This window comes from Hemitrygon akajei, chromosome 9, assembly GCF_048418815.1.
Source record: "Hemitrygon akajei chromosome 9, sHemAka1.3, whole genome shotgun sequence".
In the NCBI taxonomy this organism is placed as follows: domain Eukaryota; kingdom Metazoa; phylum Chordata; class Chondrichthyes; order Myliobatiformes; family Dasyatidae; genus Hemitrygon; species Hemitrygon akajei.
Window position 1 is genome coordinate 100,500,827 of NC_133132.1, and position 20,065 is coordinate 100,520,891.

At 40.2% G+C, this 20,065-nt stretch overlaps 1 protein-coding gene across 2 annotated transcripts in view; it reads right to left on the bottom strand.

The window, feature by feature from the left end:
- Positions 1-20,065, bottom strand: part of lyst (lysosomal trafficking regulator) — a 316,053-nt gene that overhangs the window by 17,597 nt on the left and 278,391 nt on the right. For both annotated transcript variants that reach the window (XM_073056659.1, XM_073056660.1), the window contains exons 42-50: positions 19,396-19,552; positions 17,345-17,485; positions 10,185-10,402; positions 7,962-8,192; positions 7,239-7,428; positions 4,414-4,550; positions 2,345-2,443; positions 1,558-1,697; positions 867-964 (exon numbers count right to left, since the gene is read on the bottom strand). In XM_073056659.1, coding sequence (XP_072912760.1) covers positions 867-964; positions 1,558-1,697; positions 2,345-2,443; positions 4,414-4,550; positions 7,239-7,428; positions 7,962-8,192; positions 10,185-10,402; positions 17,345-17,485; positions 19,396-19,552 — 1,411 coding nt within the window. The remainder of the gene's footprint in view (positions 1-866; positions 965-1,557; positions 1,698-2,344; positions 2,444-4,413; positions 4,551-7,238; positions 7,429-7,961; positions 8,193-10,184; positions 10,403-17,344; positions 17,486-19,395; positions 19,553-20,065) is intronic.

Below are 20,065 nucleotides of genomic sequence, written 5' to 3' on the forward strand. Positions count from 1 at the left end.
TCAGGAGATCCAAATTAATGTGCCATCCCAAAGTTATGACTTTACTAATTTTGGCCTAGACATGTTTGTTTTATCACCTTGCAAGTCACTGGGGTAAAAAAGTTGTGGGAGAAGGGATCAGATGCAGGGTTGTATCAGAATGTTGTCTACAACCTCTGGGTAATTAAGCAATGGAACTGATAGTAATCTGAAAGGCGGTGTAACAATCCCATCAAAAACAGTAAAGCAAACAGCTAAAGATCCAGAGCCATAGACAAAATGCTGGAGGAACTCAGCAGGTCATGTATGCAAGGGGAATGAACAGTCAATGTTTTGGTCCAAAACTCTTCATCAGGACTGGAAAGGAATGGAGCAGAAGCCACAATATGGTGGAAGGAGTACAAGGAGGTAGATGATGGGGGTGACCAGATGGGGTGGGTGGGCAGGGGAAGGGGAATGAAGTGAGAAGCTGGGAGGTGATAAGTGGAAAAGATAAAGAGCTGAAGAAGGAAGAAGCAGATAGGAGAGGAGAATGGACCATGGGAGAAAGGGAAAGAGGAGGGACAACAGAGGGAGGTGATGGGCAGGTGAGAAGAAAATGGATAAGAGGGAAGTCAGAATAGAGAATGGAAAAGAGAGAAGGAGGAAAGGGTATAAATTACCAGTTTCGGGAAACCAACGTTCATGCGTCAGGTCAGAGGCTACCCAGATGGAATATGAGGTGTTAACTCTCCGACCTGAGAGTGGTCTCATCGTGGCAGTAGAGGAGGCCACAGAAAGACATGTTAGAATGGGAATGGGAAGCAGAATTAAAATGGGTATTCACTGGGAAATCCCACTTCTAGTGACAAATGGAGCGAAAGTGATAAAGATCCCTTGTGTTTTACCTGAATCACAAACAGTTGCAGTGTCACCAGTTGTCTCACTAGTAGAAACCGCTGTCACTGGACTTTTATGTCCTGTTAAACTCTGAACATAACACAGCCTGTAAGGCAAAGTAAAGAGAGATGGGAGCAATCAGGATCTGTAATTAACTACGACACAAATTTAAAACTTAAAAGTTTGAAGATTAGCAATCATGCAATGTAAAATGTAATCTGTCCCTGGATGTAAAACGAATATTTACAAATTGGGTGAAATGTTAGAGTCCTTTACATAACATCACAGCACCTGGTCACATCATACTGGACATTTAGGCTAGGATAGTGAAAATGAGGAACATGCATGTGAAGATTGCAGTAGGAGAACAAGAGGGAGGATGAAAAATTAAGTATCAAGTCACGGATTAAATGGTGGAATAGGCTCTCTTTGCTCATCCCTCACGGAGCACTCTCGTGAGCACTACACCTGTCCCTACTCCTCTTGCTTTTCTCTGCAATTTATGGATGCATGGGATCTGCCTTCTGAGACAACCTTGAACTAAACATGCCCAGTGAAGATACCTTGTAAAGCATAATTGCATGAATTCTCTGGAGCATTTTCTTTATCATTTACTCATGAACATATTGCATTAAATAATTTATGATCACATAACCTGTTATTATTAGACAGCCTTGTGCAAATAAATATTCTTCTAACCTGTTCAGATCCCATATAATGCAGGTTCCATCCTTGCTGACACTGATCAGAATGCTGTATGGTTTGCAAACACACAAGCTGATTACTTCTGCGGTATGGCCATACAAGTAGACTTTAGATTCCACTTCAATTTCTGAAGACTGAAAAAAATTGAAATACAATAAGCGTCAGTACCTTATCCATTATTTGAACATGCACTCTGACAATCACCCAAATGCAAAACCACACATTATCGATGAGGGACTTATTTTGGAAAGATATTGGTCATCTCAGAATCCCCCAAACTACATTTACAACAACTGATTTATTTTAAGAAGTGTAATTATTGTAAAAAAAAGGGAATATGCAGTTTATGGCCACCTGAGTTGGGAGATTTAGTGTAATATCTGAATCAGATGCCAACAAATTTGATAGGGGTTAAAGTCTCTCAGCATTATGCTGTCAACATATTTTTATCCACAAGCCGCCAGTTCCACAATGGAATTTAAGCCCACAATTTTCAGACTAACAGATTATTGTGGGTTTAAGTTCCAATCCAGAGATGTTCAAAGCTGCAGTTGCTTGGTTGCTCAATGTATTAAAGCCATAGAATCATGAAGCACAGAAACAGGCCTTTCAGTCCATGATGTCCTTCTATCTAATATCCAACTGTATTAACCAGTTAGCTGATATAGAATAGTGATAATACAATCTACAAATTAAATTCACATTTATTTTTAAATGCAGTATGACAATGCTTAGATCTAGAGCTGGAGGCTACAGTACACGTGACACCTTTTACACATACCATCTTGCTGGTAAATCTGCTTGAGTACGCAGTAACTACTCCACATTTACTGCCAGTAAATAGTTGGCAGCTCTCAGGTACCCACGCACAACTTGTAACCTGTAAAGAAGCCCAAGGCAATTTACAACCAGATTCAAAATACGCAAAAAATGCTTAAATCAGCAGCCATGGCATGATTCTTAGAATATGTTGTAACACACAAAATGATGGAGGAGCTCAGCAGGTAAGGCAGCATGTGTGGAGAGGAATAACAAGCTGATATTACAGGCTGCAACTCTTCATCAGTCCAGGGTCTCAGCCTGAAACATCGACTCTTTATTCTTCTCCAGCCTGACCTGCTGAGTTCCTCCAGCACTTTCCGTGTGTTACTCTGGATTTCCAACATCTCTTGTGTTTAGTTCTTAGAATATATTTTGCTTTTGAAATACATGTTTAAATCATAATTTTGTTGAAAGCAAAAAACAGCTATATTTAATAAACACAAAGTACACTGCTGATGCTGGGGTCAAAGCAACACGTACAACAAGCTGGAGGAACTCAGCAGATCGGACAGCATCTGTGGAAACGAGCAGACGAAGTGTCTCGGCCTGAAACGTTGACTGTTCATTTCCATGGATGCTGCCCGACCTGCTGAGTTCCTCCAGCTGTATTTAATATTTCATCAAATCATTCAGCACAATTACAACTGATCATTTAAACACTTCTGTATGACTCAGTAAGCAGAAGTAGTCATAAGGATATATTTAAATTGTAATCAGCTCAGAGAGGCTCACTAGGCTGATTTCTAGAACAAAGGAAAATTTGAGCAGATGAAACCTATGACATATGGAACTTAGAACTATGAGAAGTGATCCTACTGAACTTTATGTTCTGAGGAGACAAACAAACACAGCAAGGATGTTTCGTCTTGCGGGGAAATTTAGAATGGGAAGATATTGTTTCAGAAAAGAGGGTCATTAATGACAGACATGAGGAAGCATTTCTTCTCTTGCAAAGTTGTGGATCTTCAGAAATCTCTATCACAAGGAGCTGTGGAGGTGGTTGTCAATAAATATACAATGGATTCCTGTTAATTGAGCTATCAGTTAGTGGGGCAAAGAAAACTAATCAAGAAAATGGCTGTGATTCCCTTTGTATTTGGGACAATAAGCCGCTTAGTTGGGACAGGAGACTGTTGCTAAACAGTTTCTAACCAGTGTCACTTGCAAGCGCTTGTGTGGCCATTAGACAATACAACATGCTCAGAGGGAAGAGTTTTTAAATAATGTCAGTTGCATATTTCATTTAAATACATTACTAGTTACACAGTTAAATGATAATTTGTCTTCGTTATACCTTTTTAACTATTTCCATGAAACTTTGGCTAAATGGGGCAGCCACTTAATTGGGCCAAAATATACTGGTCCAATTAACTGGAATCCACTCTATTTAAGTTTAATACAGTCAGATTTTTACTTTATTGTGAAATCAGCGTCTATGGAGAACAAGTATGAAAGTGGAACCAAAGTCATGATCAGATTAGCCAGAACTAAGTGCTGTAGCAGACCTCAGGTTCTACAATATGTGGCCTAATACTTCTCCAAATTCTATCTAAAGTAATATTTTAGTGAATCTCCTGTACATTTATTCCAAGGCCTTGAACTTCTTACTAAATTGTGGTGCATAAAAATAACTACAGTATCATAGCCAAAGCCTAGAAAGTGACCTTTAATATTTAGCATAGATTGCTTAATCACAGGTGTGCATGCTTTTAGGGAGTAGCAAGTAGAGGAGAAAGAGACTGAACGAAGAGAAGTAATTGGTGTTGATGTCTTAACTGTAGATTGACTACAACTAGGCATACATTTATTTTGGAAAATGCATCTTTCCCGTTGAAGTTCATTTAAACAAATGGTTAAAAACCTTCAATGAAGGAAATCACTTTGTGACTTGTTAATCTTTGATTAATTTTGTTGTACAATTGATTCAAAGGTAAAAATGAGTAAAGGAAAAAAAAACTACAAATCTTGCAACTGAAAATAAATCTGTAGAAAGAAATTGAGGTCTCTTTTGAGGACCAGATTGCATACCTGGTGTAAAGGAGAGCACTGAATGAAGTTGATAGGGGGCTCACTTTGTTTGCTCTTCAGTCTTAGTACGTTATCAGCGTAACCCCAACTCAAAATGGCTGACCACTGGATATCTGTATTGTGCATGCTTCGAACACCTAAAATTTAGATGGAAATAAATAAGCATCAATCAAAGGGTACAACAGCCAGGAAAAATTAGCAAGCCAAAACTCCTTTCTCTAGCATCTAGTATACAGAGTGATGGTGCAATAAGGCGTTTTAAAACAATGAAGCTCTTTGAACGAATGAGAACTTGCTTCATTACTTGATGAGGTAAAAATACACTCTCTGTAGAGAAGAATCCCTCAAGTGTCACTATACTAACAGTGAAGATAAACCTCAAGAATAACTGTTCCAGTACAATTATATTGAGCGTCTGTTCAGCATTGTGGAAAAATGCCAAGATAAAAGTGATTCCACTTGATATGGAGGGAATCCACTGACCACGTGTGACATCAAGGAGTCCCAGTGAAACTGAAATCAAGAGGAAAACTCCCACAGGCTGGGGTCATGAAACCCAATCACAGTAACACAGCCATTTGTACAAGGGTTCTGTAGGTGTTAACCATCCTCAAGTGGTTTTATGAGTGCATTCCTCTTGTCATAAGGCCAGAGGTAGATCTATCCTAAGCCCAGCATAATGATGCAATTATGAAAGTGGCAAGCCGGCAGCTATATTTCATTAAAAGTGTGAGGAGATTTGGTATGCCTAGCAAATTTCTACAGATGGACCATGTAGAGCTTTCTAACTAGTTACAGGACTGTCTGGAATGGAGGGGCCACTGCACAGGATTGGAAAAAGCTGCAGAAGGTTGCACACTTAGCCAGCTCCATCATGAGCACTAGTCTCCCCAACATTGAGGACATCTTCAAAGATTATACCTCAAAAAGGTGGCATCCATCATTAAGGACCACATCACCCAGGACAAGCCCCTTTCTCATTACTACCATCAAGGAGGATGTACAGAAGCCTGAAGACATACACTCAGTGTTTTAGGAACAGCTTCTTCCTCTCCGTCATCATATTTCTGAACAGACAATGAACCTATGAACACTATCTCACTACTTTTATTCTCTTTTTGCATTACTTATTAGATTTTTAATATATATTTCTTATTATAATATATAGTGTTTTTATGCTTTGTACTGGAATGCTGCCACAAAACAAATTTCACGACATATGTCAGTGATTATAAACCTGTTTCTGAATGCTGATAATTGAGAAAATTCTAATAGAAATGAGCATCGTACAATGAATCCTATTCCCACAAACAGCAAGATCTAGACAACTTTTAGACATAGGCTGTCCCAGATTCTGAGCAATGAGAGGATCCAACAAACCACACTACAATTTGACTGTATTAATAGCTTTAATCCACTGTTATTAATAACCAGACATGTAACCAGACAAAACACATGACTAAAATGGCTATAAGAGTAAGCTGAAAGCTAGTTTTTAGGTTTTACTTTTGGCAAGATCTGTAAGTCAAAACCAAGACCAAATTTTCTTTAAAAATTGCAGATGCTGGGAATCTGAACTAAAAAGAGAAAATGCTAGACATATTGAACACATCAGACCACATCTTCAGAGAGACACAAAGACAGATGAAATATCGTTAATCTGAAACATTAATGGTGCTTTTGTTTCCACGGATGCTGCTTGACCTCCTGAGTATTTCCAGCACTTTTGACCTTTACTCTCCACTTGTTTGGATAAGTGTTGTCCCTAAAGCTCTCAAGAAGATCAATCCCATCCAGAACAGAGCAATCTGCTTGACTGGCATCTCATTCACTACTGTTGCATTGTATTCCATCCACAGAATGCGAGGTAGTTACATCATCCTGATTATCAATTCGGGTTCCTTTCTAGCTGCTGATGATTATTCCTACATTTCCTTACCTAATAATCCTGTAGGAGTACCTACAGTGGCATTGTAGTAACTCATCCCCATCTTCTCACCCAGGGAATAGATGATAGTGATACTCGCATGCCATAAAGGTAAAAAATTGATTCAACAGTGGCCACGTTGGACAGAAACCGAGAAGACAACATGCAGATGAAAATAATAGGAGAATGTGTTGATGGGGTAAGGCGGCAGCATAACTTTGGGGGCATGGTAACACAATGATTAGCATAAAGCTATTACAGCACCAACAACCTGGGCCCAATACCCACCATTCTCTGCTAGTAGTTTGTATGTGCTCCACATGACCATGTGGGTTTCCTCCGGATGCTCCGGTTTCTGCCCACATTCTAAAGATGTTCGGGTTGGGAGGTTAATTGGTCACATGGATGTAATTGGGTGGTGCAAACTCACTGAGCCGGTGCGGCCTGTTACCATGCTGTGTCTCTAAATAAATAAAATATCAGCTCAGACCACTTGAGTCCAGTGGCCTCCTGCTGATAATCAACGTTCAAAATAAGTTTATTATCAAATTACATACATGCCACCATATAGAACGCCGAGATTTGTTTTCTTGCAGGCATACTCAAAAAATCAATAGCCATAATAGAGTCAATGAAAGACCATATCCAAACAGTGTGCAAAAGACAACAAACTGTCGAAATACAAAAAAAAGGAATAATAAGAAATAAATAAGCAATAAATATTGAGAACACGAGATGAAGAGTTCTTGAAAGTGAGTCCATATTTTGTGGGAACAGTTCAGTGATGGGGCAAATGAAGTTGAGCAAACTTATACACTCTAGTTCAAAAGCCTGATGTATGAGGGTTAATTGTTCTATCAGTTCTGAGAAACGTTCTGAAGGATGAAATAAAACATACCTTGTTCTTTGCTGTATGTCATCATTAGGCAGAACTTTTTCGACAGACCACAGATAGCTCTGGTGGGCAATGCAAGCAGTGATCCAAACTGCTCTCCATGGAACTGACTGAAGCAAATTACAGGATCTGGTGCACTGGGAGAACCCACGTACTCACCCCACTTCAGTCCTTTAATCCACGACAAGGGACTCTGATTATATGATATTAAAGAAAAAAAACCCATCATTGCAACTCCAAAATATTTTTGACCAAGCAGAATTTTTACACATGACTAGAAGGTGCAAAGTAATTACCAGGCTCACAAACTGATTTCGTTGATGATTAAATAGACAATTAAAATTTCACAAGCTTTGAAAGAAAGATAATCTCAGGTTCAAAGCATTCAAGATCTTTGATAATGTACTGATTTACAGTCCAAGAGTCTACACTATTGTGAATAAATTTAAATAACTAATTCAAAAAATCAATGAAGTAACTCCATTAAGTGACACTTTTAAGAATTAAACACCAATTGCAGATTTCTTATTTTTACAAATCAACTGTAATTCTGATAAGTCACCCAAAATTACTTGTGAATACACAAAGAACATTCAATATTGATAGACAAGATAAACAGTGGCCATCAGGCCCTCTTCAAAGAGATTCTAAGCTGGCTGGGGAAATTAACTTCCTCTAAATTTGTAAACTGCTGAACCATTTATACCAGATATACTGTATAAATACCGGATAGATGACTTCTTTGGTATGCTCTCTGCTCTCTCTGAAAGCAAACTGCACAAGGAGACCCATAGCTGCAGGCAGCTCCCCCTCCATTGACAGTCTTGGGCCGTGTTTGCTCGGATGAGTGGCTGTGAAGAGCTGCCGTGGTGTCTGACCATAGGTTTTGATCATAGTCTCCAGGGCTCGTCTTTGCACAGGATCTTCAACAGCAGAAACGTCCATGCCAAAATAAGTCTATCAACAAAATATGGAGCAAGTTTATTATAAAACTGATTTAAAATGTTTCCTTTTTCTCAATTAGACAAACAAAGGGACCATTTGGCCCAGTGTATCTATGCCACCCATCAGTACCCTGCCTACTTCCCTGCAATGTATTCTCTCAACATACTCATTAACATCTCCCTGATTTTGCCACCAACTCCCTCCACTGAGGGACAATTTACAGAAGCCAATGAACACAACAACCAGAGTGTCTTTGGAATGTCTGAGGAAACAGCATCATAGAAAATCATGGTCCTGGGAGAACTCCACACTCAGAAAGCTTGGGATCAGGATCGGACCTGGATTACTAGAACTGTTAGACAACTGCACTACCCACAGTGCCACTGGGTGGCATTTTGCATTAAGATATTTGTCCCTCAGTCTATCGATATATTGGTTTACTATTGTCACATGCACCGAGTTGCAATGAAAACCTTGTTTTGAATGCTGCCTATTTCACTACAACAGTGTGCTCATCTGGTACAAGTTAAAACAATACCAGAATGCAGGGAAATGTGCAACAGAGAAAGTGCTGTGCAGGTAGATAAAAGGTGCAAGATCATAACGAGGTTGATTACAAGGTCATGTCCATTTTATTATACCAGGAGACAGTTCAATAGTCTTAAGACAGCATAATGGAAGCTGTCCTTGAGCATGGTGTTACGTGCTTTTGTATCTTTTGCCCCATTACGGGAAGAAGAGAAAAAACAGCTTTAAAATGTAACGAATCAGAATTTAAATGGAAATGCCACTGAGAGGCAAACAACAAAAATAAACATTCATGGCTATTACAACATAAAATCCTTCATGGGTTCTTTTGATCATGGCATGCCTTAGGAAGATTCAGCATTTTTCCTAAGGTGTTGAACATTCAGAGCTAATAGTCACCTTCAATTACGAATAGAAACTGGATAGAAATAACCTAATAAATATTGCAAAACCTGACCCTATCCAAAGAAAATCCCACACAGAAAATCAATACAAAGTATTTTTAGAACACCTCTTCTAAAGGAGGTCTTTGAAACAAGTTTTTGTTCTTGCATTGAGGACCAAAAAGTTAAGGAATTGCTTGGAGGCAGCAGGGGAAGAGCAAAGAAATAGACCACAGTAGAGGTTCCAAACCTTTTTTATGCCATGGACCTTTACCATTAACTGAGGGGTCCATGGGCCCCTGCTATAAAGAGAAATTTTAAAAAATCAAAGTAAGTTTCTTTCTTTCCACGGAGAGCTCCCCTTCAACAGTTGGATTTAATTAATCTTCCTCAATAGTACCAGATATATAGAACTATTGTTTTAAACAAATATGGATTGCAATAAAGTGATCACACAAGTTTTTAACATCAGCCAAGATGTCACCCATAAATTAAGGTGCCACACGATTGCTTAAATGACAGCAAAATCAAATTATGAACTCTACTCCATTTTGTTCTGAAGCAAACAGTACAAGACCATTTCATCAATTTGGCTTGAACTGGCAATTTATAAAAGATATCCAATTAATTCAATTTCTTCTCACCTTCTCTTTATTACCACATGCTTTTCAGTACAAATAAAACTATTCATTTTTAAAAACTGAAAGCTATGAAGCTATGAATACAAATAAGCTCTTGAACCTTGTGCGCAATTATCCCTAATGATCCTAGTAATTCTACGGTAATTGTATTTTTGAGAGCTTGGTTGGAATAACAGAGAACACAGTGATTATACTTCCCTGAGCAGGGGATGATGGCGTCTCCCCAACTCCCCCAACCAAACACACATTTTCAATGAATCATTTCTATTTTATATGTATTTTTTTTAAAACTCAGATAATAAGTGATCTTTAGTGCCATGCTCCACAAAACATACACCACAGAAAATCTGCACAGTAAAATTGGTAGGTCATGGAGAGAATTACTCACAGGAAGATTTGACAACTTTGCACCTGATGGCTGAATATGAGAACTGAGCAAGATGGAAACTTACCGCAGGGTGAAAGACATTGATAGCATAAACCGCAGCTCTCCCCTTTTGCTTGTTCCCAAACACCAAGTCAATCCAATTGCAAATAGTTTGTGAAACATGATCTGACTCCAAGGCTTGGCGGTGAATCAGGATGAAGAGCCTGGGATCATTGCGAGCCCAAGGTGGAAGATTTACATGATTCACTCTATCTCCATTCTGCCGCATTCCGAAGTCAAAGCCTATAAGCAGAAATGTTTCAAGTTTATACTGGCATAAGGAATTAATTCTATTTCTTGATCACTGTTAAAACACAAACTGGGTAACTACTTACCTTTGACACATAATCTTGTATTCATATTGCAACTTTACCATCAGAAAATTTTCAAAACAATTCAGAATGTAATTAAACATTTGACATGAGCAGGAAGGCATGAGAATAAACAAGTTGAAGAACCTGGTTTAATGTTCACCTTAAAAGGAGAAGGAAGTGGATGTCTTAAGATAGAATTTAGGAATGAAGGGCTTAGGTTGCTTGTAAGCTCATTAGACTTATGGACAGAATTAACTTTTGCTTTATTACATATATTAAGCATCCTGCACTGCAGATCATCTAAGGTGATAAATTTATGATACAGGATAGAAGCTGATTATATCTTAGATTTATTGCATGATTAAGAGACTCAAAATTGAGAGCTTAGTTGGAATAATGGAGAAGCAGGAGCAAGCAGGTAAATCAACAACAACCTAAACAATTCACAAAAAAGACGAAGGCACCAGTGCCAACAAACACTCACTGTAAAGTGACATTACATCTGTATGGCTGAGTTAAAATCCCAGACAGAAAAATTGAATTGACTTTTATTACTTACATCCTTCATATACATGAAGAGTAGAAATCGTTACGTTACGCCTCTGTCTAAATGTGCAATGTGCAACTTATAGTAATTTGCAATAAATAGTAAGTACAACAGGACAGTCAATACAACATAGAAATACAATTGCATCAGCATGAATTAATCAGTCTGTTGGCCCTGGCTTTTATGCTGTGGTACCATTTCCCAGATGGGAGCAGCTGGAAGAGTTTGTGGTTGGGGTGACTTGGGTCCCCAATGATTCTTCAGGCACTTTTTACACACCTGTCTTTGTAAACGTCCTGAATAGTGAGAAGTTCACGTCTACAGATGCGCTGGGCTGTCCGCACCACTCTCTGCAGAGTCCTGCGATTGAGGGAAGTACAGTTCCCATATCAGGCAGTGATTCAGCCAGTCAGGATGCTCTCTTTTGTGCCCCTGTAGAAAGTTCCTAGGATTTGGGGGCCCATACCAAACTTCTTCAACCACCTGAGGTAAAAGAGGCGCTGTTGTGCTTTTTTCACCACATAGCCGGTATGTACAGACCACGTGAGTCTCTCGGTGATGTGTATGCCGAGGAACTTAAAGCTGTTCACCCTCTCAATCTCAGATCCATTGATATCAATTGGGGTTAGCCCAACTCCATTCCTCTTGTAGTCCACAACCAGTTCCTTTGTTTCTACGACATTGAGGGAGAGGTTGTTTTCTTGACACCACTGTGTCAGGGTAAAGACTTCTTCTCTGTAGGCTGCCTCATTATTATTTGAGATTAAGCCAATCAAAGTAGTATCATCAACAAATTTCATTAGTAGATTGGACCTGTGAGTGGTGACACAGTCATAGGTATACAGAGAGTAAAGGAGGGGGCTTAGGATATAGCCCTGAGGGGTACCTGTGTTGAGGGTCAGAAGTAAGGGAACCCACTCTTACCACCTGCCGACAATCTGACAGGAAGTCCACGACCCAGCTACACAAGGCAGGGTGAAGGCCGAGGTCTGTGAGCTTTTTGTCAAGCCTGGAGGGAATTATGGTATTGAATGCTGAACTGTAGTCCAAGAACAGCATTCTCACATAAGCATCCTTCTTCTCCAGATGCGTAAGGACTGTGTGTAGAGCTGTGGCTATTGTGTCGTCTGTCGATTGGTTGTGTCGGTAGGCGAGCTGTGGGGGGGGGGGGGGGGTCCTAGTGTGGGTTGGTCTATGCTGCCGATGTAGTCCTTGACCAACCTCGCAAAGTATTTGCTTATTATTGAGGAGAGTGCGACAGGATGGCAGTCGTTCAGACATGCTTCCTTGGTCCTTTTAGGTACAGGAACAACGGTGGATGTTTTTAAGCAGGAGGGCACTCTACACTAGGCGAGGGAGAGATTAAAAATGTCTGTAAACACACCTGCCAGTTGTGCCACGCACACTGAGTACCTGCCCTGGAATGCCGTCTGGTCCTGAAGCCTTGTGCTTGTCCACTCGTTGGAAATTCCTGCGTACTTCAGCCTCAGAGATGAACATGGTGCAGGTTGCTTCGGCGGCTCTCCTCAGGGGCTCAGTGTTGGTGACAGCAAACCGAGAGTACAAAAGATTTGGCTCATCTGGGAGAGAGGCAGCAATGTTAGAAACACCACTGCGTTTAGCTTTGAAGACTGCAATGGTGTGCAGACCTTGCTATAAGCTGCAGGAGGTTGTTGGTGGGCAGCTGTGTCTGGATCTTGTCCCTGTATTGTTGTTTCGCTGCCTTGATGACTTTGCGCAGATCGTAGCTGCATTTCTTGAGTTCCTGTTGGTCACCAGCAACGTCAGCTCTGTGTTGTGTGATAAGTGCTTCTTGCATGGAACTGTTGATCCAGGGTTTCTGGTTTGGATAGACCCTGACAACATCCTTGATGCACTTCTGGATGAAATTCGTGACCCCTTCCATGAACTCAGAGACATCCTCATCGTGAAAGGCATTCCAGTTGACGTTATCAAAGCAATCCTGTAGCATGGAGGTCGATTGGTTGGACCTACAGTGGACTGTTTTAACCATGGCCACCTCTTGTTTCAGCTTCTCCCTGTACCTGGGCAGCAGCAAGATGGAGGAGTGATCCGAATTTCCAAACGGCAGGCAGAGGAGCACTTTGTAAGCACTGTGAAATGGAGAGTAGCAGTGGTCAAGAATGCTATCTCCCCTTGTGCTTACCTGGATGTGTTACAAAACTTTGGAGAGACTTTAGACAATGACTCTCTATCAATGACACTCTTCAGTGACGATGAAGGCAGCCTCTGGATGTGCAGTCTCCAGCATGCTGATGGTCTTGTACAGTTCCATTAGAGCCAGGTCAGTATCAACCTGTGGCAGAATATACACAGCTGTGATAGTAACAGCGGTGAACTCCCTAGGCAGCCAGAAGGGTCTGCACAGCAGCACCAGGTACTCCAAATCCAGGAAACAAAAGGATATGAGGGCATGCACAATCCAGGGGTCACACCAAGCATTACTGAACATAAAAGTATGTTCAGTACCCCACCTCCTTTGACCTGTCTGCCCAGAACAGGGAGAACCCAGAAGGCTCAATGCCATGATCCGGTATCTCCTCCGTCAGCCAGGTCACCATGAAGCACAAAAATTACATTCCTTTGTTTCCCACTGAAAGAAGATTCTGGCTCTCAGTTCACACAGCTTATTGTCCAGGACTGAACATTAGCCAGGAGTATGCTAGGGTGCGGAGGCCGATTAGCACGCCATCTCAACCTCAACAGGAAGATGGCCCTTCACCTCGCCTCCGATGCCGCTTCCGAGGTACTGGCGGTGTAATAGATCATGCAAGCAAGGGTTCCCAGTGTAGAAAAGGCCGCATGTAGTGAGTAAATGCTGTCTTCCCGACGTTCAGAAGTCAGTCTATCATATCTGATGGGACTATCATTAATTGAACAAGAAATGCAAAGGAGTACAGAAATTAGCAGTATACTATGGAAGCTGAGCAACAGTTAAACAGAATGACCAGAGCAGGATGGCCAAAAGTAATGTGGACATATTGCTAAAACTGGGAGGAACTTCCTTCACTCAGAGGGGAGTGATCGTGTGGAATGAGCCTCCAACAGAGGTGGAGGATGCAGGTTCGATTTCAACATTTGAGAAATTTGTATAATTACATGGATGGGAAGGGTATGGAGGCTACGGTCTGGGTACAGATCACTGGAACTGGACAGAAGATAAGTTTAGCATGAACTAAATGGGCTGAAGGGCTTGTTTCTGTACTGTAGTGCTCTATAACTCTCTCTTAAGGGAAACAGTACATAAACATCCTTGTACTTTGGATTTAAAACACAAGCCAAGTTCACATTTTAATTTACAATGTCAAAATTTGGAGTCATGTCAGTGTAAATACAAAGGGGAAGGCACAGCTTGACAGGAGTTGATAAATGAGGAAATGAGGCACCAGGTTTCACCTACAATAGGAGTGGGTAAAATTAATATCATCTCATTTTGTTAAATACTGCTGAAGTACATGGATTGACCTTACACTTGCTAACAATAGCTAGTAGGCAATAATTGTGATCAGCACAGTAGTGTAGCAGTTAGCGTAAAACGTTTACAGCACCAGCAGTCAGTGATTGGGGCTCAATTCCCGCCACTGTCTGTACAGAATTTGTACATTCTCCCCTTGGCCACACAGGTTTCTTCCGGGTGCTCCAGTCTCCTTCCACATTCCAAAGGCTTATGGGTAAGTTGTGGACATGCTAGGTTGCCACTAGACACTTGCGGGCTGCCCCAGCACATCTTTGAACTGTGTTAGTCATTGATGCAAATAATGCACTCCAGTATATGTTTTGATATACATGTGACAAATAAAGCTGATCTTTATCACCCATGTTGGTTAATAGTAACTACTGTTAATTGTTAACTAGGCATGGATAAACAGCTGCACTGTGTGGGGTGAAGGGGCTTCCAGAGGGGGCAGTATAGGGAGGAGCAAGGAGGTGAAAGTATTTTGAGAACAAAGATGAGGATTTTAGAATTGATATATTGCAAATCCGGAGCTTAGGGGAGGTGGGTCACAGAGAGGGGAGTTTCATTACAGGCAGCAAACACTTAATTAACTCAGATTATGTAAGAGTGATGCACTGTGTTCTATCTTATTTTCAGATTCTCAATCCTGCTCTTAAGTTTTATTGAGCTATGCTTTTTCTTCAAAGTATCAATTACAACACACCATTATTATGAGGACACATTTAAAATGTGCATTGTCATATTTTCCCCTAATGTTTTACTGATCAGTGCACTTTCTGTATTATTTTGATTTGTAGGCTCTGAGGGTCTATTTGAATGTCAAAAAGAAAGGAATGTAAAAGGAAACTTAAGAAAGAGATTAGAAAAGCTAAAAGAAGTTACGAGTTTGGTTTGGCAAATAAGGTGGAAGTAAATCCGAAAGGCTTCTACAGTTATATTAAAAGCAAGAGGATAGTGAGGGATAAAATTGGTCCCTTAGAGAATCAGGGTGGTCAGCTATGTGTGGAGCCGAGGGAGATGGGAGAGATTTTGAACGATTTCTTCTCTTTGGTATTCACTAAGGAGAAGGATATTGAATGGTGTAAGGTGTGGGAAACAAGTAAGGAAGTTATGGAACCTATGACAATTAAAGAGGTGGAAGTACTGGCGCTTTTAAGAAATTTAAAAGTGGATAAATCTCCGGGTCCTGACCGGATATTCCCCAGGACCTTGAGGGAAGTTTGTGTAGAGATAGCAGGAGCTCTGACGGAGATCTTTCAGATGTCATTAGAAACGGGGATTGTGCCGGAGGATTGGCGTATTGCTCATGTGGTTCCATTGTTTAAAAAGGGTTCTAGAAGTAAGCCTGGCAATTATAGACCTGTCAGTTTGACATCAGTGGTGGGTAAATTAATGGAAAGTATTCTTAGAGATAGTATTTATAATTATCTGGATAGACAGGATCTGATTAGGAGTAGCCAGCATGGATTTGTGCGTGGAAGGTCATGTTTGACAAACCTTATTGAATTTTTTGAAGTAGTTACGAGGAATGTTGACGAGGGTAAGGCAGTGGATGTAGTCTATATGGACTTCAGCAAGGCCTTTGACAAAGTTCCACATGGAAGGTTAGTTAAGAAGGTTCAGTCGTTAGGTATTAATGCTGGAGTAATAAAATGGATTCAACAGTGGCGAGATGGGAGATGCCAGAGAGTAGTGGTGGATAATTGTTTATTGGGATGGAGGCCGGTGACTAGCGGGGTGCCTCAGGGATCTGTTTTGGGCCCAATGTTGTTTGTAATATACATAAATGATCTGGATGATGGGGTGGTAAATTGGATTAGTAAGTATGCTGATGATACTAAGGTAGGAGGTGTTGTGGATAATGAGGTGGGTTTTCAAAGCTTGCAGGGAGATTTATGCCGGTTAGAAGAATGGGCTGAACGTTGGCAGATGGAGTTTAATGCTGAGAAGTGTGAGGTTCTACATTTTGGCAGGAATAATCCAAATAGAATATACAGGGTAAATGGTAGGGCATTGAGGAATGCAGTGGAACAGAGAGATCTAGGAATAACAGTGCATAGTTCCCTGAAGGTGGAGTCTCATGTAGATAGGGTGGTGAAGAAGGCTTTTGGAACGCTGGCCTTTATAAATCAGAGCATTGAGTACAGAAGTTGGGATGTAATGTTAAAATTGTACAAGGCATTGGTAAGGCCAAATTTGGAATATTGTGTACAGTTCTGGTCACCGAATTATAGGAAAGATATCAATAAATTAGAGAGAGTGCAGAGACGATTTACTAGGATGTTACCTGGGTTTCAGCACTTAAGTTACAGAGAAAGGTTGAACAAGTTAGGTCTCTATTCATTGGAGCGTAGAAGGTTGAGGGGGGATTTAATCGAGGTATTTAAAATGTTGAGAGGGATAGATAGAGTTGACGTGAATAGGCTGTTTCCATTGAGAGTAGGGGAGATTCAAACGAGAGGACATGATTTGAGAGTTAGGGGGCAAAAGTTTAAGGGAAACACGAGGGGGTATTTCTTTACTCAGAGAGTGATAGCTGTGTGGAATGAGCTTCCTGTAGAAGTAGTAGAGGCCAGTTCAGTTGTGTCATTTAAGGTAAAATTGGATAGGTATATGGACAGGAAAGGAGTGGAGGGTTATGGGCTGAGTGCGGGTAGGTGGGACTAGGTGAGATTAAGAGTTCGGCACGGACTAGGAGGGCCGGAATGGCCTGTTTCCGTGCTGTGATTGTTATATGGTTATATGGAAGTAATTTTAACATTAATGTGATTAAGAACGATAATGCATTTTCTTTCACATATGGCATAAACAGTAAACAGACTGAAATATTTATTTATAGTGCCCACCTTCTCTATTGACCAAAAACTCTGGAAGGTAAAAGAATTCTGGAATGAGCTCCTTCACATCAGTCATTGATTCATAAGAGGATAGGCGCCAGGTAGTATTCATAGAGTGAAATGTTCGATCTGGGATATCGAAACTTTGATCTAGGCACAGGGAATAGAATTCACAGTTAAATTCACAACAGAGACATTTCTATCAATGAATCCTGGGGGCTAGGCAATAAGTCTTCAGAATCAGGTTTGTTATCAAAGACATACGTTATGAAAGTCATTCCATGGATGCAGTATTCCTCCTGCACAATACATCAGAACCATGCAACACTGGAGACAATACTGCCCAACTTGTCAATGGTATCTCTAAAAAACTAATTCGTTTTTATTAATTAGTCCCATGGTTTTACTAATTAGTGTAAATGCTTCACTTTCTGCAAGTTAATATTAAGCTTGCTTCCATCATCCTTTAGAATCAGTATACTCCATACAATAACCATTTGCTACTTCATGCCACAGGCTTAACGTCAACCAGCTACAGTCAAAGTAATGTGCAAATAAGAGATAACTTAAGAGATTCTGCAGATGCTGGAAATCTAGAAATACACAACATACACAAAAATCTGGAAGAACGCAGCAGGTCAGGCAGCATCCATGGAGGAGAAAAAATAGTCAATGTTTTGGGCAGAGACCTTTCAGAGACTTGGTTGACTGTTTATTCCCCTGCATAGACGCTACCTGACTGGCTAAGTTCCTCCAGCATTTTGTGTGTGCACATATCCTGGTAAAGTTACACCATTTAGTTAGTGTCACCTCTTCTTGTTGTTTTCCAAATATAAATTAACAAATTCTAGCAAAGGTATCCTTTGGAGAGCCAATATTAACCTTGTGCGATGAAGGGCTTTATCAAAATTGATTTGTTTTTTAACAAATGGATGGAATGGAACATAATTGGAGACTAGCTTTCACACATAGGTCAGTGAAAACCAATAGCATTTAACACTCGTTTTGATTGGTGTTAATGTCTGTAATATACACAAGTTATTTAAAATGGGAATAAACAAACACACCTGTGATCCTCCATCTGGCAATCTGGCAACAACATCACTGGACAAATGATTTGTAAATTCTTTCTTTCTGTACTTCAGCTTGTCAGAACAGTTTGCTTTGTAGATTTACTAGGAGACAGACTAACTTCTGAAATTACCATGGTAACTGCTATCCTCCATAAAAATTAAAAGTTTAATCCTCCTGCACTGAACCATGTGGATAATTTCATTCACCACAACCTTGAATTGATACCTCAACCAACAAACTCACTTTCAATGACGCTACAACTCATGTACTCAGTATTATTTATTTTTTATTTGCTCATTTTGTCTTCTTTTGCACAATGGCTGTTTGTCAGTCTTTGTTTATGTATAGTTTTTCAAAACTTCTATTGCATTTCTTTTTTTTACTGTGAATGCCTGCAATAAAATGAATCTCAGGTTAGTATATAGTGACATATATGCACTTTGATAATAAATTTACAACTTACTTTGACTTTTATAAGAATTTTCACATAATGTTTCCAAAGTTACATGGTTTTGATAAACCCAGTAAAGGCGGTGGTGGGGGGGGGGGGGGGGGTAGTTGATGAGGAGCTGTAGTGATAGACTCAAAGATTCTGCAGACATATGCTGATGAAACCTATTAATAATATCCTACAAAATACTTTGCCTGAATTTCTTTCCAAAGTCAAAGTAAATTTATCAGAGTACATACATGTTACCATATACCACGATGAAATTCATTTTTTTGCAAGCATTTACAGAAAAGTAGAGAAATGCAATAGAAATTTATGAAAAACTATACAGAAGCAAAGACTAACAATCAATATGCAAAAGAAGACAAATTGTGCAAATAAAAAAACAGAAACCATGAATTGTAGAGTCCTAGAAAACAGGTAGTATGATCAGTTCAGAGTTGCGATAAGTGAAGTTATCAATGCTGGTTCAGGAGCTTGATGTCACAGATTAATTTTGTATGTTGGCACAAAAGATTAATTCAACAGATCTTACCCTGATAAGCCAGAAACATCTTGGTGAATGGTGGCATCCTGACTAAGAAGTGCAGGACTGTTCCACTGTTTGAATAATGAGACCCATAGTGATATGGCTGGACAGGTGGCATTGGATCATCTTCTTGAGCCCCTTTGCAATATTCCTCCTCCAGGTACTAACAAGAAATAACAATCGCATTTGCTTAACTCTGCATCTTAATACATCACAACTAAGTCAAATGGCAAATACACAGTGACAAACCTAGTACAGAAACCCAGAAACTAAAGAGTTATAAAGCACTACAGCACAAAACAGACCCTTTGGCCCATCTAGCCCATTTTGAAATGTTATTCTGACTGGTCCTGGAACATAACCCTCTATATCTTTCCCATTCATGTACTTATCCAAACTGCTTTTAAATGTTGCAATCACATCTGTATCCACAATTTCCACTTGCAGCTCATTCCTTCCTCACACCTCCCTCTCAGTGAAGAAATACCCCCTTATGTAAATAAATACATAGTGCAAAAGAGGAATAGTGAGGTAGTGTTCGTGGGTTCCTGGACCACACTTGCACTACCCTCTTAGAAGAAATTTCCTCTCAGGTTCTTCTTAAATGTTTCACCTTTCAACCTTAATCCGTGACCTCTATTCCAGTCACACCCAACCTCAGTGGAAAAAGCCTGCT